Genomic DNA, 22,326 nt, shown 5'->3' on the forward strand with positions numbered 1-22,326 from the left:
CGGCGTGCGGTCTCGCCACGCCTGAGCGCTGCCGGGGGAGCCGCTCTCGGTCGCCGCTGCGCCCGTGGCGCGGGGCCGGCGCCACCGCCGTGCCGTGCCTGCCCGCCCGGGGCAGCGCCCGCGGGGGGCACGGCTCTTTTCGAAGAGGCTCGAAAGCGCGGCTTAACGCGGGACGCGGGACGCAGCGCAGCGCGGTGCCCGTGCCCCCTGCTCGCCCACCCGCTCCTCTTGAACGCCGCGCTTTTGTTCGGGGCAAAGCGGGCCGCACCGCACCTGCGGGCAGAGCGCCCGCGGGCGCAGCGCTCGCAGCCGCCTGTACGACCCGTCTGGTGCGTTCGCCCTCGGCGGTGGCGTGCCTCTGCCCGGGGTGGCTCCAGCAGGAAGAAAGCTCCCGCGCAGCCGCTTTTCTGCATCCCGGGCCTCCAGACGAGATGGGTGCAACGCGCCCGGGCGCAGCTGCGGCAGAGGAACTGCTCGCAGCAACTCAGGTACCCTGCAGGCCGTGGGGAAGGCGATCCTCAGGGCCGGCACCGGGCAAGGGGGCCGGCTACCGGGAGAGGCTCTGCGAGACGCCGCCCAGACGCGGAGAGCGAGGGGCCCCCGCGGGACAGCTGGGGAACGGTGTTTGAGGTGTGGCGGACGTCGCACCCCGGCTGCCTGCCCGGCTCCGCTCCGCGCCGCTGCGATAGCTCGCTGCTGGCGGAGGCACCGCGGGCCACTGCAGTCAGCAGCTGGCTCGTTTCTCCCTCCTCTGGTCTCAAACTGCCCCAAACCCGGCGGTCCCAGCCGCCCCCGAGACCTGAGGGAGAGGGACGCGCGAATGGCCAGTCCGCTGCTCTCTCAGCAGCTCTCTCCCAACCCGAGAGGTGGAAGGGGACAAGCCACCCTTACGCCGTGGCTGTCGGGTAGCCCGTGGAGCACATCACCCCTCCGTGGTGAAAGCATACCGAAGGGTGTTCTGTAACAGTATAGCGTATCTCTTCGGAGGCTGTCTTTCCCAGGCGTATTGGTACGGCAGTAGTGGTATCCCAGACTCTCTCTACAGGTTACTCGCTGAAACAATACACCCTTTCTTTCTCAGGAAAGAGGGATTCATGAATAGCTACCAGACTTTTCTGCTACTAGATACTGTACAATTATATATATCAGATGACTCATTAACCAAAGAGCCCGTTATTGGCATACAGACAGGCTTTCAGCGTCCCACGTATTGCTTTTGTGCGAACAGCCCGGGAATAAACGATGGGCAGCGGCGCAGGGAGCAGTCGGCTGTCGTCGCCCGCGCAGCTGAGAGGTCCTCGGTACGCCGTTTAACTCGACGCGAGATACCTTGCTTCTCTGATCTAATTCCGGCTCACCAAACGGCACTCATGTAGGAAGTTTTCGCTCCCGTAATTTCTTTGGGTCAGCCTTGAGCGCCGTCAGGGAGCCGGGCTGGCCGAGGCTGGGACAAGGGGCTGCCTGAAGGAGTGCCTCGCCTCTCTCAGGCTGCTCCAGTCCCGTAGTCACCTGCAGGACACCGTGCTGGCCGTGGCCTCAGCAGCAGCGGCACTCCCGCAGCAAGGAAGGTTTGGTGCTTGGCCAGCGCCAAGCACCAAACGTACCTTTGACCTGAATGCACAGGAATGACAGGCTGTGTGGAAAGCCGAGGGACTTGCAACCCTTTCTGCTCCCTCGTGCAAGAAGACGACATGCAGCAGTTTAGTCCCCTGGAACCCTTTCAGCTGGAGGTATGTCTGCACCTGAGTGTCACGGCAGCTTTGTTACGTTAGTGTTAAACGACCCCCAACAACCATCTCCCAAAGCCTGTGAGACAAGGGTCTCCCCTGGTGCACGCACCGCCTGGCTGCTCTGAGTCGGCGCTTTTGTCTTGCGTTCTCTGGCCATGAATCGCACCGGTATTTTGAACTATGTGCTCTGAATTTCTGGCTGCTCTCTCATGATTTTTTTGCTGCACCAGTGTGATTAAGTCGTGTCCGTGTCCCGTCCCCCGTCCCCGCCCCCCATTCTGCTACACACTGTGGGTTATGGCCAGCCTGGGCTGAAATTCAAGGACTTGGGACAGAAAGGATGATTCCTGGTTCCGCTCCCTTCACCTCCTCATGTCCTGCTTCCATACATTGATCAGCACCCCAGTCCCAGCTGAGTTGTGCTGTCCTCCAGAGCAGGGGAGCGCTGTGGTTCTCATTAGAGTGCTCCGTGAACGTAAAGAGATGTAAATGTAGCTCAAGTCGTGATGTCAGCCAGGGCAAGAAGAATTATGGGAGAAGACGGAAGAAGCTGATAGTTCTCTCATGCTCTTTTCCTGGAGCAGTTTAGCTGTTAGCTCTGTTAGCACTCCAGGTTCGGGTGGCTGCCAGTGATAGGCAAGCAGGAGGATGCTACAAACCACTTTTGCGTTGATTTCACAGCTTTGGCGATGGCATCCTCCCAAGTGGCTCTTGCTGGAATGGTCCTGGCCCCTGTATGACAGCGCTCTCTGCCATCAGCCCTGCAGAAGACTGTATTTCTGCAGAGTCCTGCAAGCCTAGGCAGAGCCTTGTGGAAGGTTCAGGGTCACCAACACGAGCTGTCTCCATAGGTCCAGACTAGTTAGGAATTTGGGACTATTCTCTGTAGCAGATATCAATTCCTGTAGCCATTCTGGGCGCTCCCATTTACCCCCCCCTCAGATGGAAGACAGTTTGTGCTAGTCTCTGTCCTGAGTGGCTGCAGGCTGACAGGGGAATGTGCACTTGGAAGGCCAGAGACAGATGGAGAAGCTTCGTGTTGCAGCTGGTGGCCCAGGGACTTTCACCCCTCTTAGTAACTGGTCGCTGTGTTTTATGCAACCTTTACTGCGGTAGGCTGTACGTCAGAAATAGCCGGGAGCTCCTCACCTGTTCCACCTAAATCGCAGACGTGCAATTGCTTTTCACGCTTTTCCTCCTTTTGTTTCATCTCTCAGGTTGGTTCCTTTCTGTGGAACCAGGATGTCTGAAAATTAATTCAAACCTTCCGTTGACTGGAACTTAGCGATCTCAGAGCATGTCATATTATGGTAAAATGAATCAGCAGAAGGATTTTATTTGCTTCCTATCACTTAAACGTGAAGTGGGTCTCCAAAAAAAGCAAGGATCCCAGGCCAGATTATCAACTGATGTAAACTCATTTGTATAATTTTATACCAGTGGAAAAACTCTGGCCCTGTATTGCAGTCCTGAAGTGTCATGCAGCACAGGGATCTGTCTTGGCACATTGGTATAGAAATTAAAATAGAAAGGAAGTTTGTGTTTCCCGACCTGTGAATTAAGTTGATTCTCCCAGGACAGCAGCGACAACTCTAGATTTTCTGGTTGATCTCCTTCTCCGTCTTAGTTTCTACTTCTGAACGAAATCTGAGCAGTGAAGCCTGCTCAGATGCTCTTTTCTTTCCGCTCCCCTAGGATGGTGAGGTATTTTCCCATTTCCACTACACAGCGACTCCACTCAAACATGCACCCTTGGCAGCCGTCTAGTGTCCTGAGGGGAGGTCTTCTCCCACCTGTACACCACGCTTGAACTTGTTGGCCATCATTGCCTGGGGAGATCTAGTTAAAACATGTTTGAAACCAGTTGCAGGTGGCAGTAGGGGAAGGGCTAACACAAATAATTGAGTACAGAGGACAGAAGGAGTGCTTCCATTTCATAGTATGCATGGGGGAAACAGATCTGTGTAGAGGTACTTCCATCTCGGGGGACTCTGATGGCGCTGCCAATTGCAATGCCAGAGCAATGGAGATGCGAGAAAGATGACGTTACAGGTGGTGGAAAACTGTGCCAGTATTCAGTATGAACTACTTCAGTGTTAAATTGTACATTTGAAATAATGAAAAAAACCACCACTTAAATGCATTTCCAACTGTGCCTGCCTCGGGTAAGGATTGTGACCTGCTTTTATTCTCTCAACAGTGTTCAGAGGCTTGCATCCAGCTTGAGCAATACTAAAGAGAATTTGTGTAAATAGTTTATGAATTTTATATAAACTGCTTCCTCCCACAGGGAGTGATGTAGATGGGAACTGTCACTAGCAGAAAAAAAAATTTAAAAAACTGCCATGAAACAGATGAGACCTTCTGATGGCTGGAAAAGTTTTACAAGCAGGACAAATGAGACCAAAGTGTATTTCAAACCTCACAGTACCTGCATGCAGACCTAAACCTCTCCCTGCAATAAACCCCATCCCCTCTAGTTCTTTTAGGCACCACGGGGGGATTCCTCCCCCACCCCCCATTCCTACCTGTGCTGCTCTAGGGAAGAAAAAGGAGCACAACTATCTAGTCTCTTGGTGAGTGGTCAGGGATCCGCCTGCTTCTGCGTCTCTTCAACATTCAGTTGAGGTCCCATCAAGGCCACTTCAAGCAGACAAACTCCTGCACCTTCTCCCTGATAGCCATGTTAATAAATCCCACCCAGGACTCAGATTTAGCCTGTGATTCCCTGGGATGCCCAGCTCTCTCTCTGTGATGCATCTGCCAATTCGCATCTTCATTTCCTGTTGGAGAATTTGATTTTTCTCTCCTCAATGAGTCTAGCCTTCCTTAGTGATCAAATTTTTACTTTCCAGCACCACAGACTGAAACAGGGTTTTACTTATTTTTCTATACTTTGTTCTAACAGATACTGGCAAAACCAAGGAGGTCACGAAACCGATAACACTAAATATGGCAAACAAACAGCAACAATCAACACGAGAAACTGAAGCAGTTCTGCTGCTGCTCTGTGGCTAAGTCAACATCATCCATTGCTAACGGCCAGAAGAAACAGTCCTGCCCTTAGCCCGTACCTCTCATTTCCCTTACTTCTGGCTGTAGGTCCTCCGGCAAAGGCAAATGTACTAAAGTTAAAAGGTGAGTTTCAAATCCACGATATTTTGGAGCCAGACTTTTTGTTCTGCTGTGCTCAGACCTTTCTGACACTGGAGATGCCTACCTCCAGGCTTTTTGTCTTGCTCCCACTTAAAGACCTCCATCCAAATACCGTAAACATGTTCCTTCAGTACTCGTGAGGCATAAACAAACCAAATAAAGTACAGAGCGAAAACTGCATCTGTACTATGTGAAAAACTACCGTTATATTTCTTCCTAGCCTGTCCCATGTGACACTAGCATAATACCACATGCCCCTGGGAACAAGCTCATTTAAGAAATGTGGGTTAAGTACGTAGACTACTATTAATATTTGATGTACTGAGTATGTTATTAGATATTTATAAGGAATCAGCTAAAGTACGTAATGATGCATACCACAAGTATATAGCGTAATTGCCATTTTTTGCTACAACTACACTTAATCAAGTTTGACAATATAAAGAGAATTCTGGATATCTAGAGTTTTAACAAATTTTAATTGAGAAAACACAGCAGGCTTGAGTCCGTTAATTTACTGATTCTATTCATTTGCTTAAAAGAATGTGTCTAATGAGGAAATCAGAGACATGCAAATCAGGGAAAGATAAGGGAAAGATGAGCGCTGCCGAGATCTGCATGCGACTGCGGCAACCTATGTTTTAGTGATTGTGTGTGTTTTCCAGAAGGGGCAGTTCTGTAACAGTGAAGGCTCTGAAGAAGGCGGCTTGGACACGAAAGCTTTTCAGACTCGTCTGGCCTTCAGAGAGAGTATCATGCCCCTCTACAAAGCATGTCCAGTTTATGCCTTCAAGGTTTCAATGCGTCAGCTGGGGTCCTGTGCTTTTGTTTCAGCTTAACTACCCCAGGATGAGGTTTGAGTTCACTTTCCCTTTTCAAAACGGCATGCCCTGTGTTCCTGCAATTAAATTCTTCCGCTGCGTTTACCCATGGGTTAATACAGTCTTTAATCCCCACTGAAAGTGGATTAAGGTCCCTGCGTATTGAATTTGCATAGAGCGAGGCCGGTGCAGACCCCGCTGTGGCCCAGTGCTGACCCTCCCGGCGTCCGCACTGCACCAGAACGAGCCTGCACCTTTACCTGGGTGTCCTCCGGGCGTCCGAGGCTCTGCAGACCCTTAACACCAACAACATGCTTTTAACACCAGTAGCCAGCTGGGATCAGCACTTAGGCAGATGTCCGCGCTGCTGGAGCACCTGCCTACAGCGCAGCGAGAACACTGTCACAGCCAGCCTCGGCCAGCAGCACCGCACCGATGGGGGTCCTGCATCTCCTTCCCCCCCTGAAGGCTGAAAAAGCGCTGGTGACCCCTCAGAGAACCACTGGCTTGAACAAAGTTGGCTTATGCGCATGAAGGGACGTGCAGCGCAGAGCAAAAGGCCAAAATTGTCACTTAGGGGAGTTTGTCCGAAGTCACGACAAAGCAGATTGCTCCTTGTAGCGTGGACAAAAAGCCGAGGGTGAAGCACTGTGACACTCCTGCTCCCTGGATCTCGGGCAGCAACTTGTCCTGGATGTGAGACGGATGCCAAGGCTGGCCAGCACTCTTTGGGGCCAAAAGCCCCAAATCACGATTCCCCGTGTGTGTCGTGGGGCAGGACGAGCCGAGCAGCGCAAGGCGCAGGGCCAGCCACAGGGTGTAGCGTAAGAGAGCTGCAGCCCCGAGTGCTCGGCTGTTGCTTTGGAAGGTGTCCCTGTCCCATACACCCTGCAGTGCCGAGGGAGCTAGTACAAACCTTGCTGCGTGAACTCGGTTGCTTTTCTCACACGGGTGATATGCAGAAGCACGGTCCCTGATGATGGGAGACTGGGCCCCACCATGGGCAGACAAGCACTTACGTGCTATTCTGGAGTGTCTAGAGAAGGAAGTTTCCCTGGTTTTCCATGCAAGTTTCTTTTCATTCCTTTGACTCCTGCAGGCCTCCTGGCGACTTCAGCAGTTCTCAGCATACTTAAAAAGGCATCCCTGATGCAGCAACCTGAGTGGAACAGATTTCCCTCCGATTCGGCTATCATGCACTCACTTCACGAGGGCACGCTCGCTTTGCCCTGCTGGGAAGGAAGGGAAAGTCAAATGCATGTTGGTCTGCCAAGGGTGGCTCCTCCCAGCATCCTCCCCAAATAACTTGCCAGCCAAGGATTTCAAACTGGCTGAAGACAAGAAAAATCCTTCTCCTACTAGCTAGGAGCATTGCATTATTTATTACCTTTTTACTGTTTTCATATAGAGCTGGGGTGGGTGAAATAAACTATGTTGGCAGAAGGACACTTTAGCCTGGTTTGGTTTTATTTTTTTTATTTCTTTTTTTGCCATTAGTTTAAAGCAATCAAGAATAATCTGTTCCTGACTGACACCAGTAGATGAGCAGAAGTGCGTAGGCTTGAGCCACCTCAGCCCGCAAGACAAAGAGCCTCCGAAGTATCCGAATCTTCCTTTGCCAGTGTTTGCAATGTACAGACCTTCACTGGAGTGACTGACGTCGGAGCGTTTGTTTTTGAAGGACAAAAACCCCAAACTTCCTTTATGTTCCTGTTCACTCCAAATCTGGCTAGCATCAAAAAGCACCAGAAGGCTCAGCTTGTTCTGATGGCAAGAGTTGTCCGTGGGTAGCTGGAGTCGGCTGGGCAGCCAGTAAGAGGGCGGGAGGGGGATCCCATCCAGACTGGCTATCAGATCAACAGCTGCTGCAGACTTTAATTTCCTTTTATAGAAGGGAGATCGTGGGAACTGTTGCTCTTCATAGCCTGCGGAGTCTTCGGCGGAAAATACTGCCCTCCCTGGGGACCAGACGCTACGTAACATCTCAAATGCGGGTCCGCGTGTTTCCTCAGGTTTCTGCTGCAGCCAAAAGCAGTGTGCTTGCCTTCGCTTCGTACAGGGACCTGCGAAGCCTCCCTCTTCTGTGGCTCCTGGACCATGACCTGGAGTCACAGGAGGTGAGAAAGCCTGCAGCAGTTCCGAGGGGTTACAGGCGGGTGGTAAAGGAGATGCAGAGTTAGGGCCACGCAGGAGCAGGAGAAGCAACGTGCTAGGAGCCTACCTGCTGCTATGCATGGGGCCCCGCAGGGCAGAGCGCAGGCTCTGGTGCCTGCCTGGGTCCTGTGCCGAGCGCTACTGAGCACCGGAGCGTGCCCATTACGGGGCTGGGGAACAGCTTTCCCAGCGATAGCTGCCATTCCCCACTCATCCTCAGAGTCGGGAACACCCCTCCGCGGGGAGGGCTGTGCATCTCAGGCAGAGCGGAGAACACGTGCCTCCGCTCTTCCCTTGTATCTGCGTCTAATAAAAACGAGGATAAGCCCGGGGTGGCAGAGGGGAAGGGGACAGGACTTGGCCTATGGCCAGGGAAGCTCACCTTGTTAACGCGGTTTACACCTTTTCTTTAGATACCCACCATCGCAGTCCTCACTCGTACCAGCAGCAGCTCATTTTGCAGAACGTTGCCTGGGACTGGAGTTTATTTACAGTGAAAACAAGTGTCAAGGCATGGAGCCTGCTGGTAGGAGCATTTTGCATGGTCTGCATAGGAAGCTATCTATAGCAACCGGGAAGCCACAGAGGGCACATGTCATCACCACTCCACAGGACGCACTCTGTCTGGCCATATACAGGGAGTTATATATAGAGCCGTATACAAAAAGAATATAGAAGAGCCCCATGGCTGTGTTGGAAAGCCTCATCCAGACAGATCTCTAGCAGAATCCTGTGCTTGACCCCACCAGAGGGCTGCGTACTTCAGAGGCTATTTCAGAAGGATGCTGGGCAGCCAGCACCACCCCAGGACAGCTGACCTGCAAAGTATGAGCGTACAGACCAGAGTGCAAATATGCCCAATCCTTCTAAGATTTCTGATTTCCTCTGAAGTATCTTTGTGCTATATATAGAAACACACCCCACCCCCCCCCATTCCATCTATGTACCTTGCAGATCAGCACTACCTTAAACAGTTCCACCAGCAAAACTCTCCTTAATTTAAGAATTTACTGGGGGGGAGGGGGGGGGGAAGGGGGGAATTACAAAAATTACAGCATTAAAGTAGAACTAAAGAACTGTAAAAAATAGCCCAGGAGGGTCCTTAAGACCTTAAGAGTCCACCAAACTGCCCCAAGGCGGGATCAGCTGTCCTTATGTCATTCACAAAAGTTGTTAGTGTAACCCGCTATGAAAGAGCACCCCTGACGAAAGCTCCTTGGGCAGTAGGTTTACACAGATGCCTTTCGGCACGGTGCTTCTCCAAAATGAGTCTGAAGTTAAAGGAGGCTTTAATGGTATAATAAGCAGTACGAAGGTTGGGTCCGAGGTTAAAATGTAATTTTGTAAAGTGAGCCTATTTTAGTAAGGAATGGTCATAATTTAAAGAAGGTTGCTAAATGAAGACTCCCGGGCAGCATAACAACAGCAAACAAATATAGCTCTGTGCTTAGGGAAACCTTTGGATTAGCCAAAGGCAGCATACAACTTCAACAGCAGTCCTGCATATTTAGCTCTCCAGGCAGCATAAACACCACTCTCGTCCCACAAGCGCTCAGGAAGGGTGACAAACAACAGGAAGCTGCACCTTGCCTTCTATTCTGTCATTTTCACATCAAATTGTCCTTCTGCAGACTTCCCATAAAAGGGTAAGGTGGGATTCTCCCTCCCAGGGTGAGGCAGAGCCTCTGTCCCACGTGCTGTAGCAAAGGGGACATTGGGAGAGATCTGGATGGAAACCCAGGGATGGTTCTTGCAGAAATAGCTTCGTGAAGGTCTCCGTGCTCTCTCAGACTGCGAGCATGCAAGGTGGTTGGTTTAACCGGTGCACAGGGTCCTCCTGGTCCTTGTACCAGAGCCTGGTCATCATCACTGTTAGGAGTTAACACGGAAGCCACCTTCACATGCATACATGACTAAAACTGTAAAAACACAGGCTTCCACATGTGTATCTCCCTGCTTTCATTTGTGAGTTTAACATAAACAACCTCATCTGTCAAGTTGAAAGCTCTTTCCTTAACACAAACATTTCCCCTCCCATGCGCATTTTGAAATTCTTGAAGTGAGAGGTTGCAGATTGTTCTCACACAGGTTTTTCTCTTCCTTCGTGAACTTCCCCTTTTTATTGAGAGGCAGGACTGTTTCCTTCCTCGGGATCCTGCTTGTTCTCCAGTGATAATGGCCACTTCTGTCCAGTCCCATTCCCAAGTACAGAGCCCGTACCTACAGATGAACATTTTAAAGGACGTCCTTGCAATGCAGTTATCAAAGCACTTTGCCAGTGCCTCCAAACCACAGCAGTGGCGTAGGGGTTTGCTGCCTTTGGTGGGTTCAGCTTGAAAACCTTTGGAGGTTATAATTTTCTGTGCCCTTGAGAAGATGGGTGTGTGAGCAATTCTTCACCCAGAACATCTGACTGGCTTGGCAAAAACACCCACCCCACAAGAGCTACAGCTCACAAGGAATAACAGAGTCTTCCCTGCTTCCCAAAGCAACACTTCATTGATTTTCATTAAATTCAGAAACTACTCAGGAAAATAGAGACCGGGAAGACAAAAGCTTTAAATTGGTGGGCTGGAAGTGTAAATCTGTGACATACTGTAACCACTCGGTGCAGTAATTTAATAATCATTTAGTATAAAGATGATGAGACTTTCTTCTCTTTCACCCAGTGCTTGTCTAAAGTGAGGAAAACTTTTAAAATAGTCTCTACTTGCAATAGCAAAACGAGAGCTTTTCAGAACAACCACAGTATCTAACACCAACCTAAACAGATGAATATTGTCATTTGACTGATGAATTCTGGAGAAGTTTCACATTTTAGTTGCAGCAATAGGTTCTGCTTACCTGGGGGTCTCTCTCCTCACATTCCGACGTGTCTTCTACCTCTGCAGGGGCACCAACAGCGGGGTTCTTCCAAGGAGATGGGCTGTCCAAGAAGGTTCCGACTTTGGAATCATTGTTCCTTCCCTTCTACACAAGATAACCCCAAAATGAAGGGCAGAGGACTTGCTACAAAGGTGAAATGCATTTTTCTGGGAACACTATTGTTTCTACAGGGTATTTAATTTTTGATACTGGCTTCCATGGAGAACTGCATATATGATGTAACTTCTTCAGCTCCTCTCAGGTTATCTTTTACTTTGTTACAGGGCATTAGAGCATGGATCAAGGTAGACTTACTATGTGCTTCAGCATACGTGCTCCAACACCCAATTTACTTGTTAGTTTTTTTCACAGCTGATGACTGTTCCATTGAGAAAAAAATTTCTCAAGGGGAAAAGTTCATAAATACAAACATATTTAGCAACAGTCTTCCAAAATGGTGTTACCATATCTGGCAGCAGCTACGTAGAAATCAAGTTGCTGTGAAAGCCCTAATGACAAGGGTTAAAACCTCAGTCCTCAGATCCCATTGAAAGGACACATTTAACTTCCTGTGTTCAACAAGCCAGTTCAAAGCTGTTTTTCCGGAAGATGAGGTAGAACCACAGACACAGTTTGTGAGCCCTTCAGGTAAGATAGGGGCAACCCAGCTGGCATATATTTGTCAGCCTGAGCCAACATCAGCAAGCTTTGAGTGCTGCTGAGGATTACATAAGGCATTAATTTTATAAATATATTCTTGATAAACAGGAAGAATGGGGAAGCGGGTCTATTGTACAGGTAAGGATGGGTAGCTACAATTACATCTCATCTTCATTGTAACTTTGCCATGTTCCAAAATCCCACCCCACTCTACCACGAGTCAACTTGCAGCCACCATCTGATGTCATGGACAAGCAAATACTGTGCTATTTTGAACAACTTTTACACCAAGTTTGGTGTTTTTTTTTTTAGTAGACTCTCAGCTAGGTAGATCCTCATGACCTGAGTCTTCTGCTCAGGGAAGCTACCTCAGCCTTTGCTGACCAACATCCCATTAAGCTCCTCCAGAAAAATGGACTCCCACAAAACTGCTGTAGTGTGCCCCCAGCCTGGTAGATCCTCTCTTTTAGGTATCTCTACTATTTGTTTTTATTTGCAGCTGATTTCAGGTCATCTCAGGACACGGGGAATAAAACAAATTCCCAAGCTCTATCTTCCTCACTTCACTCTCTCAGGTTGCTTGACTCAGTACCTCCCTCCTGCTCTTGCTCCCTGATCTATGCACTTACCCATGGCAGCTCAAATCCTTTCCACCGATTTGGTTCCACACTCTTACTCCACATTCCCTTCCCTTTTCTTCTCTTCTCTCCACCCTCTGTATCTCCCAGTTTTAATATTCTCTTACTCTGCACCAGTCCTACTCAAGCACCTCATTCACCCGTCCCAATACTAGCCCTACAGTCCTGTTGGTTACACCGCTCCAGATTTCGTAGTTCTTCCAGCTACGTAGCCTCTCCTCCCGCAAGGAAAGTGTCTACTGGGACATGCCTAGATCACACGTCTTACTTCCAAGCCCTGCCCCATGCTCTTCTGCTTTTCAAAGCAGACCACCACCACTGGTGATGCTCTCAATGCTGCCATGGAAATTAATCTGCTTACAGAAATAAAAACCATTTCTTTAAGTAGGAAGGCTGCTACAGGTTTGGACACTGGGATTGTTCTGTTAGCCTGCAGGTGCCCGTTGGATCTCTCCAACATGTCTAATAGGGGTACAACTCCTCTAGCCTTTTCACTTGCACTGCATTGCAAAATCAGAACCATGGTTATTCCTGAAGCTCTTTCTGCTGACTGAAAGGGTCTATATCCTTTTTGCTTGGGCTTAGCGGTGTCAAACAGTGTGCTTAATCCGGCTTGAGAGGTCTTCAGTTATCTGTGTTTGGGTGTCCTTTAGAAAAAAAAAAGTGCCTTAATGACTGGCAAGTAGAAAGACATCCTGGTGTCTACTGTATGCCTGAAATGCACAAACTGACCTGCCACAAACACAACAGCTGCAAAATTACATGCTTTGATTCTGAGCAGCATTTCAAGCATACGAAGTAAGGCACCACTGCTAAATAAGCTGAGAATGTTCATCATCTCTCTAACAGTAAACCATTGCCACTACTTTAAGCCCAATGTTTCATTCTTTACACAGAATGGTTAAGGAACTCCATAAGAGGGAAATACGTATAAAATAATAATCAGAGTGCAGTTGTACACTTTTAATGTATTGCAAAGGCTTGACTTTGGAAACAGGTTCTAATGCTGCTCTGCACACAACCACTCCTCCAAAAGACTGTGTTCAATATCTCTTACTGTCATACCTCAATCCACCACACTCTCATTGCATTCACACAAGGACAACATTTCAAATGAACACTCTTTGGCTAACGATCCACGGCATCTGTGTAGAAGCTACTCGAAGAATTATGAAATCCATTTAGTAAGGCCACACGACTTTAGAAGTCCAGTATACTGAATAAAATAATTTTATTTTTTTTTTTTAACAAAGTTTATGGAATCTGAAAGTAGACGATAAAAGGTAACCTTTAACCGAGACTTAAAATGGGAGATTCTCTACCAAAAATATGTCAAACATTAAGGTCATAAAGAACTCCAAGGTTCTGTGCTATACTGTACGATATGTAAACAGATTTTGAAAATACTTCCCCATTATATATTTTGACACAGTATGCACAAATTTAAAAAAATAAAATAAAAATGAAGTTTAAATGCCTCAAGGGATTTCTCAGAAGTAAAGCCATTTGAAGAGCCACTTACAGTCTGCGGTGACAAATTTCTATATAATCAAAATATTTCCTTTTTTCACAATGCAGAATAACCTGCTGAAGGCAACTCCCTATCAAAGTGATGCCACCAACACAGATCTGATTGTATGACTCCAGCACTTAAAAGAGCACATTGGTTATACATGGCTTTTAACCTTGGGCTACAATTATGCTACCAGAACTACATTCAAGTCTAAATCAGTCATGTAGAGACGTGTGTGTTGTCTGAACACTGTTTAGAGTCCTTGTTTTCCAGATCTGATGAAGGTGGTGAAGGCGCTCTGTGGTTCTTGTGCTTACATTCAGGGCGGGATGAACTTGGCAAATACCAGGTTCTCCAATTAACGACAAACCACAGATCCCAAAGTAGGCATGTAAAGCATCTGAAAGAAGGAAAGGAAAGGAAAAAGAAAATTAGCTCAGGCTGTAAGAGTCAAGTGTTCCTGGATTAACACCTCTGAATAATTACAGCCAAGGAAAACAAACAAACAGGAGCTACATTTTAAACTTGAGTTTTGACAGAAGAAATTGATTTCTACCCAAAGCCACCAGCATGAACTGATAGTCTGCAATCTCTAACACTAGAGTCCAGTTTTCTTGAGTGCTCAGGCCAAACAGCAAGAGAATTTGAGCATCTGGAGATAATTTCTGTCCACAAAGCCAATTTTTTTTTCCCCGAACATGAACGTTTTTTTGCCGACTATTTCATGAACAGCTGACTACTGAAATACCAAAATCAGTGCCAATAGCTGCCAAACAGTAAGATTTAGAAGTATGAAAAGGAGTCATACTCAAAGAGGAGTCCCTCAAATTCCTGGGAGAATACACTAAGGGTAAGAATTCATGAGGTGGCTTGATCAGTCGTAACAGATGACTGCCACAAAAAAGGGATGCTCCTATTCCTCTGTCCCACGCTGCTCCTGCTGCCTACCTTACGCCAGCTTGCCTACCTTACAGCTCGCTGAACACCCTCCATGACGTAAAGCAATTGAAAAAAGATGGAAGAAAATTAACCCAAGCAGGAGAAAATGGACAGTTTTCTGACATTTTAGTGAATTAAACTGGTCTGCAGGTTTTGATATACACCAAAGCTAATGCAAAAAGGAGAAAGGAGGACGTACAGCTGTACTTGGGAAAGCTGGGAGGAAGAGAAGTGAGCGTGCCTCCTCTGGGCAGCAGCAAGCCACTAGATTGGATTATCTGCCTGTGAAATCACAGGCTGAAGATGGAAAGAGGATGTGAACTTAAATGTGCCCCTTACAAATTCTCAACACTTAGGCATCTTTTGGAGGTGTCAGTAAATTCATATCTGACTAAAATGGTATTACAAGAAGGTATCTGGATAGAGAGGCTCTGAAAAAAGGCTTCTGCTTATCAGCATTAACATGCAGACAAAAGCATGCTCAGCAGATACAGCCCCTCCTGACCTTGCAGAAAGTACATCAGACAAGGACACCTCAACTTCAGGACATAAGAGTATATTAACCCCTGTGGACAGCTGCACTGATACGCACTAAAAACAACATACAAACCTAGTTACCTGTATATGGCTATTTGCTGGGTTTAACCACAAAGTTCAGCAGTTGTGCAAAACCCTGCTAACTTAATACTCAAGTTAGTTCTAGCCAAAATACATATATGTAGCCTGTGTAGTCCTGTTTCAAGCTATGAAATACACCAGGTTTTCAAGGTCAAAAAAATAGGTCCAAACATTTTGTTTCTTAAGTGACTCACAAATACAGAATGCAGCATGCAACCTCACAACTGCTCGGCTGCTGTCTTAAAAACTGGAACAAAGTAAGGTGTACTTACACTTCTATGAGAGCAAATGTCACTTCAGTGTTTTACATGTAGTAATTGCGCACGCTCATTTTCACCCTCTCTTTTATGTTAAACCTTTCGATCTGTATGTACTTCCAATTCTTTTATATTGTGTATAATTTAAAGATAACAAACGAGATACATCAGAGTCGTGGCACAACCTCCTGGGGCATGCAGCAGTACATCTAGTAATTTCAAATAGAAGTTTATTTATATCTAGTCATGACTTATGCACAAGTCTGAAAAAACCCAAATGGCTTAGGTATGTGTTGTAGCAAAGTGTTGTGGATTAACCCTGGTAGGCAGCTAAGCACCACGCAGCTGTTCACTCACTTCCCCCCTCCACCCCCAGTGGGAGAAGAGGAAAGGAAGAGTAGAAGTGAGAAAACCCGTAGGCCGAGATAACGACAGCTTGCGGGGAAAGCAAAAGCCACGAGTGCAAGCAAAACAAAGCAAGGAATTTGTTCACTATGTCCCATCGGCAGGCAGGTGCTCAGCTGCTTCCCAGAAAGCAGGGCTTCATCACCTCTAACAGTTACTCGGGAAGACACTGTGACTCCAAACGCCCCCCCCGCCTCCTCCTCCCAGCTTCTACTGCTGAGCAAAATGCGGTGTGGTATGGGGTACCCCTGTGGTCAGCGGGGTTCAGCTGTCCCGGCTGTGCCCAGTCTCAGCTTCTGGCGCACCCTCCTCTGCTCACTAGCAGGGCAGCGTGAGAAACAGAAAAAGCTCTGACACTGTGTAAGTGCTGCTCCACAACAGCTAAAACATCGGCGTGTCATGAACGCTGCTTTGGTCACAAATCCAAAACACAGCACCATACGGGCTCCTAGGAAGAAAATTAACTCCAGTAAACCACATTAATGTGGTTTAATGCTTTCAACAAGTAACATTAACACCGGGTAGCAGATCTAACTGCTTAACATGAAAGACTTAGAAAAAAAATACGTATCAGTTATTTGTAAACAAAGAACAGAACAAATAGAGCAGGTGTTCACTTCTGTTTTGAAGTATGACTCTCCTTAAGCCAGTGTCCATGCCTGCTTCATAGAACAGTAATACTACTACAATGATATTCAGAAGATATTTCAGATGAAAGCCTTTCCTATATTTGACAACCTGCCAATCACTATGAACAAAACAAGTCATGTCCTGATTCACTTTGTGAGGCTCATGTTTTCAGAGGATTACTAGCATTTAAGAGTCTTTTGACTTTTTAGATTTATTTTCAAAGGCAAGAAAGTCTTCTAAGCTCACTGCTCAATAAGCATGCTGGTCCAAACACTATTTTAAATCAAGAAAAAGTGTTAAATAATGCTACTGGCCTCCAGGCCAAGACTGTATTGATGTCTGTTAGCATGGGAATATCAGTGCTACAAAATAATATTTCCCTGAATCATCAGTTGTGAAAAGTAACTTGCAACTTTGGAAGTCCATGTAATACATATATTATCACAAGCTGTTGACTGTTTTCTGCAATTTCTTCCAGACTTCTTCCTAGAAACATTATTGAACTGCAAAGACAGGTTGACTATCCAAATTTAAACAGAGCTTTTATAAAGTAGGAGCTACAGAAGTTCAAATTCTGAATCTATCTTAGAAATCACCTTTGAAAAAATGCATGTTCTTACTTTGCACACTTTCCCTGGAATATTTTGTCACATCTGTGTTTTGCAACAAAGCCAAAGACAGCTTGCCTTTCAGATACTATACTGAGCTTGTAGGAAGCTCAGCTGTGTATGTATGACAATAAAATCACAGTTCCACAGAAACAATATTTGCAATGCTGCATTTATAGTCACTCTTCACACCAGAACTGCATTGACTTTTTACTCTGTCCTTCAAAACACACTTATGTCACCATCTGCCTGAGGAAAGAATAGTGCAATAAGCCCACCTATCACAACAAAACAAGAGACAGCAAAAGCTTGCTTTATAGGAAACAGTAGTGTGCAGGCTGTAAGAACACACAAATCAAAGGCAAACAGCTTTATTATTAGTCTTGACTTTCTCAAATCTTATCTCAAACAATCACAGCTATGCTAAAAGACAGGTTAAGGAACTTTGCACATTGCTGTGTTTTAAACAGATTTTTTAATCCCTAGCTCACTACGTAAATGGTTCATCAAGATAAATAGAAATATTTCCTCCAAGTGATACTGACTGATCTATATAACAGAAGAGTAAATACAGGTAAAGTTCTCAGGAATCCTAAGCTTATTTTCAGGGGAGTGGGGGAAGCAAATCTATCACAAGCACTGTGTTTTCAGTGTGAGTTTACCTTGAAAAATTATCAACTGTTGTTGAGAACGATGAAAGGATGAAATATCAGCACACAGATTCTGAACAGACTCATCCTTTATTACGTCAGTTTACAGACCGTTTATCTGCCCCGTACAAACTGTCACTAGGCAACACTACTGGCACAAGGTTTGTTTTCACAGTTTGCAATACCTTCATTGAACTCTAGCATCTTTTAAAATTATTTCAAATTAAAAGACTTTAGCATCTTTTCAAGTTTTTCTCTACTTCAAATTAGGCACTTCCAAAAGGACAGTAATTTACTTTCAGATATACTACGTATAATTGCTATGTGCAACTACAATCTGTAAACCGTAATATGTGACTACGTAAGTTTCGACTTTTTACATACATCAGTGACATCTGAATAAGCTTAAGGATTCTTTTATTAAGAAAACAAATGTTTTGAAATACTTTACTCAGAGGATTTACAAAGATACCCACTGCACAATATTCCCTTTAACTAGAACAGTTAAACACATACGGAGAGGCTTGCCCAGCTCTAAATAGACAGCGATACTCTTTTAGCAATAGTCTAAACAACAACAGCTCATTTGCTCTGTGACTGAGCAGGGAAAAACTACACCTCTCTCTTTCCACTTAAATAATGAAAATCTCATTATATTTTAAGCTGGTTTTTTTCCATTTTTTGAAGGAGACTGAGGAGAAAACTTCCTTTACACCTCTTGGATGTCTGACTGCTGGAATGTATTTTTAGCTTAGAACACACCCACCATGATTTTGACAAGTAAATTTACCTGGATGGCTATCTGGCCACTTGGCAAATCCACCAACAAGACGATCTTGAGTTGACAGGATGTAATTTCGGTTTTTCTCAAAATTTGTATATTCGAATATATTCAAGAGCTGAAAAGAAATAAATTACACCATTACAGCAACATACTAAATCTTAGTATATTTTTAATACTAAATAGGCACTATCTTTTATGATATAAGCAGTCACAGCAGAGATAGCACTAATCTGGTAAACCTCCATATCCTGCATTTTTTCAAGATGAAAGGCCTTTATAGTGATCTGTGCATATTCATATGCTTGTGCCAGATATGTAACTCTTTCAAGCAAAAAGATATGATGCTTAAAGAAATCAAAACAAGTCAGTAACTATCCTGTAGCTGTTCCATACACTACCTTCAATGTTGCTCCCACCCAAAAGGAATAGCAAGTGTCTACAGGTTTGTTGGGTCGTCCATGGTAGCCATTCTGTTGCCTCATTATACACCATCTTCTTATTCTGTTCAGTTCTTTTTCTGAAAAAACTTCCTCCAGTTTACCCATCAAACATAGCGATGCAATACCACAAAATGTAGAGCCACCTGTGAAGAGAGAGTTTTTGCAATGTTTTGATACCCAGATTTTCACTGAAGCCTGTATGACCTCACTCAGAACTTTAACTAGGTTAGTAACAACTAAATCAATGGATTTTTAGCAGTACAAAAGTGTTAATTTTAAGCCCAAAATCCAAATAAATAAAAACACTTCAGTTCATGTATGTCAAAGGGGAAAAAAACTTCAACCCAACTCTTGCACAGATAAACCTGAATTTGTTTTCTTAAAGCTGGATTGCCTCTCAATGCTGCGCAATTTACATTACACAGCAGTCCAGAAATAAGTAAACTGCAATGCAACAGAAAACATTTCTTCATATGTAACTTAAAAAAGAAAGCTATTGGGATACCAGCCATCAGACTGAAGCAAAGATGCCAAAGCCAGTCTCAGACTCAATCCCCCAGAGGATATAAAGACACAGAAGTGTCTGATGAGCAGAGCGCCAAAAAAAAAATTTAAGGAAAAAAAAAAAAAAGATGTGGTTAATACTATGAAAAGACTGCTGGACTCTCATGGTTGTAATAGATACAGATTATTACAAAATTCTAAGCAATTTTTTGTTGTCAAGGAAACTACACTATAAATTTTAAATTAGAAGAGAAACTCATGTTCTTTGTGTACTATGGCCAACACTTTTTAAAGACCATCAAAACTCATTCTGAGTTTATTACCTGATATGATAAAATTACAGCCTGGGAAAGACCGTGAGCAAGCTGTTGATGCAAGACTTGCGGCCCAAAGTTCCTTACACTATCCCAGTGCCAGAAGACCTCAGTAACTCTAAGGTTATTTTCATTCTGATGCTGAAGCGCAGGAGAGGAAGGATACTGAAGTAATGCTATCTGCTATCACTAGCATTCTACAGTAGCTTAGTTAACTAATTTTTTAAATACGTAGGGGTATAATTTAAGTTTTTCAACTTTATCCATCCTGCAGGAAGAAAACAGATGGAATCCTATCAAAGCTCAACACTAAGGATAAAGCTAGCAAACATTTGATAGAGTTAGTCTCAGTCACATAGAAGTCAATAGTTTCTCTGTCACAAGCAGACCAGACTTCATGGCACAGAAACATCTTGCTTAAAAATATTAGTCTCGGAAATTCCCATCTTCACAACTACAGTTTACAAAAATTAACTGCTGCTTCAAGATTTGAGCCCCTCGTGGATGCTGTAGTCTATCAGAGGAAATGTTTCTAGGTTTTACTAATAGCTGCTGAAACTGGAGATTATCAGGTGCGCTGCACAAAATCTCTTGCAGATAAATCCAGAGTAGCAATGGTACACATGGAAAAAGTTTGCTCTGTCAGCAAGAGATGAGAACTACAGGCAACACCTTTCAACAAAACATTCATGAGGTAAGATTAATGGAGTTGTTATATTAACAGCCCATCTGGTCTGATATTAAGCTGGAACTAAGGGAAGACGACAGATGATATTCTGAGGCACGTTTTGGATTTGCTCCTCATCATCCTACTTCCTTAAAATTAGAAAAGATGGAAAGGCATGACATACCCTGCATCTCTTACAGCATTTGCAATCCCAGTCTTTACAACAGACGTAGACCATTTTAACACTTACCATGAGATTCCAGTCCAGCTCCCTGTGCCAGGCCATTATCATAAGACTGAAGAAAAAAGCCCATAAACCAGTTACTTTAGAACCACATCACTTTCACAGACATTGCAATTTCTCAGTTTGCTAGCAAAATTATCATCAGCCCATAACCACCATTTAACCTGATTAAATTCTGAACCTACACCTCAAACACAGGTCTTGGCACAAAACACTTAACAAATCAGCCTTGTTTCAATGCAGGCAGCTTTTATGACTTTAATGGAGTGCATTTTAGTTGTTACCTACGTTAAAAGTCTGAAAATGGGTAAACATGTCTTTGCCAAAAAGGGAAAACGTGTGATGCAGATAACCATTAAAGAAAAAAAACAACCAAACCCAATTTTTCTGTCTTTCTAAAAAGAGAAAACGGATATGTAATTCCAAACAAAATTAAATGGATAAAATGATCTGTCTCTAACCCAAAAGCCGGTTAACGTACAAAAAGGCAAAACGCAAGGTACTACTGTGTGTGTAATACTCAAGTACAAGAAATGCTTTAGTAAGGAGCAAGAACATCAGGCTTTAAAAAAACATGAAGATGGGGTGGGGGCTGACGGAAACCAGAAGCAAAAACATAATAAAGCATACTATTGGACTAAACCTGCCCTATAAAATATTACTGTTAAAAAAATACCTTAGAAATGCTGAAAAATCACTTTGTTAAGTGAAAGAAAAAGGAGAAACTTGAGTCTGATGAACAAAGCACCAAGCATACTATAGTACAGGTCTGTTAAGAGCAATCCAGGACCAGATGATGCTGTATATGTAGGAATAACAATCTTTCTTCCCTAAAAATTCATTAAATCATTTTGCATCAGAAACAAGAGATCACAGTAAGTTATACGTAAAATGGAAAATGTTTATTTTACAAGAGTTCATAGAATACTTAATAAATTATCACTGGACAAATACCATACTGTTTAGTAGGAACAAAAATGAAGTTTAACTTTTGAAGTGAAATTGCACAGGTCCTATGTCTTCTATATTAACTGCTCAATTAATGATTGGTTCAATATCTGATCAGACAGAAAGCAATTTTAACTCCCCCTCCTGGGGTGCTGACTATGAACTTCTCATGCTTTCTCCAAAACATTTAACAGTGGCTAGTAGATAAAGGACACCTTGACAGACCACTAATGACTCCTATAGTCCTAACCAAAGAATGGCTACAGGAGCTAGCGTATCTTTAGGAACAACCTAAGGATTATTTTGTACATCTGTTTTTAAAGCTGACATTGAGAAGAAAAAAAGAAATAGAAGCAGACACAGAAGTGTGCTGGCTTTGGCTGGGATAGTTAATTCTCTTCATAGTAGCTGCTATGGGGCTACGTTTTGGGTTTGTGCTGAGAACAGTGTTGGTAACCCAGGGCTGTTGTCGTTACTGCTGAGCAGTGCTCACACAGAGTCCAGGTCTTTTCTGCTTCTCCCCCCACCCCACCAGCGAGCAGGCTGGGGGGGCACAAGAAGTTGGGAGGGGACACGGCCGGGACAGCTGACCCCAAATGACCACAGGGATATCCCACACCATATGGTGTCATGCTCAGCAAATAGAGCTGGGGAAAGAAGAAGGAAGTGGGGGACGTTCGGAATGATGGCGTTTGTCTTCCCAAGTAACTGTTATGCGTGATGGAGCCCTGCTGTCCTGGAGATGGCTGAACACCTGCCTGCCGGTGGGAAGTGGTGAATG

The 22,326-nt window shown here is 45.1% G+C and overlaps 1 protein-coding gene and 3 long non-coding RNA genes across 5 annotated transcripts in view; 2 read left to right on the forward strand and 2 right to left on the reverse strand.

Moving 5' to 3' along the window:
* Positions 1-156: 156 nt before the first annotated feature.
* Positions 157-5,688, forward strand: LOC142026471 (uncharacterized). Its single transcript, XR_012648827.1, has 3 exons — positions 157-488; positions 4,639-4,868; positions 5,552-5,688. It is a non-coding gene; the product is annotated as an uncharacterized LOC142026471 (long non-coding RNA).
* A 1,986-nt stretch (positions 5,689-7,674) lies between these two features.
* On the reverse strand, positions 7,675-8,366 carry LOC142026470 (uncharacterized). 2 transcript variants are annotated; one of them, XR_012648825.1, is made up of 3 exons: positions 8,244-8,365; positions 7,929-8,167; positions 7,675-7,809 (listed from the first exon to the last, which is right to left on the reverse strand). It is a non-coding gene; the product is annotated as an uncharacterized LOC142026470 (long non-coding RNA). The 2 variants fall into 2 exon arrangements; XR_012648826.1 differs by having other exon boundaries at positions 7,702-7,834; positions 8,244-8,366.
* Positions 7,685-10,878, forward strand: LOC142026472 (uncharacterized). The gene is made up of 3 exons (XR_012648828.1): positions 7,685-7,824; positions 8,275-8,387; positions 10,753-10,878. It is a non-coding gene; the product is annotated as an uncharacterized LOC142026472 (long non-coding RNA).
* Positions 10,879-13,236: 2,358 nt separating this feature from the next.
* PGGT1B (protein geranylgeranyltransferase type I subunit beta) overlaps positions 13,237-22,326 on the reverse strand; it is a 41,940-nt gene continuing 32,850 nt past the window's right edge. Inside the window, 5 exon segments of the mRNA XM_075019639.1 lie at positions 13,237-13,803; positions 13,806-13,937; positions 18,435-18,543; positions 18,827-19,011; positions 20,604-20,649. Of these exon segments, the coding sequence (XP_074875740.1) occupies positions 13,757-13,803; positions 13,806-13,937; positions 18,435-18,543; positions 18,827-19,011; positions 20,604-20,649 (519 nt within the window). The 3' untranslated portion in view covers positions 13,237-13,756.

Source organism: Buteo buteo, chromosome Z, assembly GCF_964188355.1.
Source record: "Buteo buteo chromosome Z, bButBut1.hap1.1, whole genome shotgun sequence".
Taxonomy (NCBI): domain Eukaryota; kingdom Metazoa; phylum Chordata; class Aves; order Accipitriformes; family Accipitridae; genus Buteo; species Buteo buteo.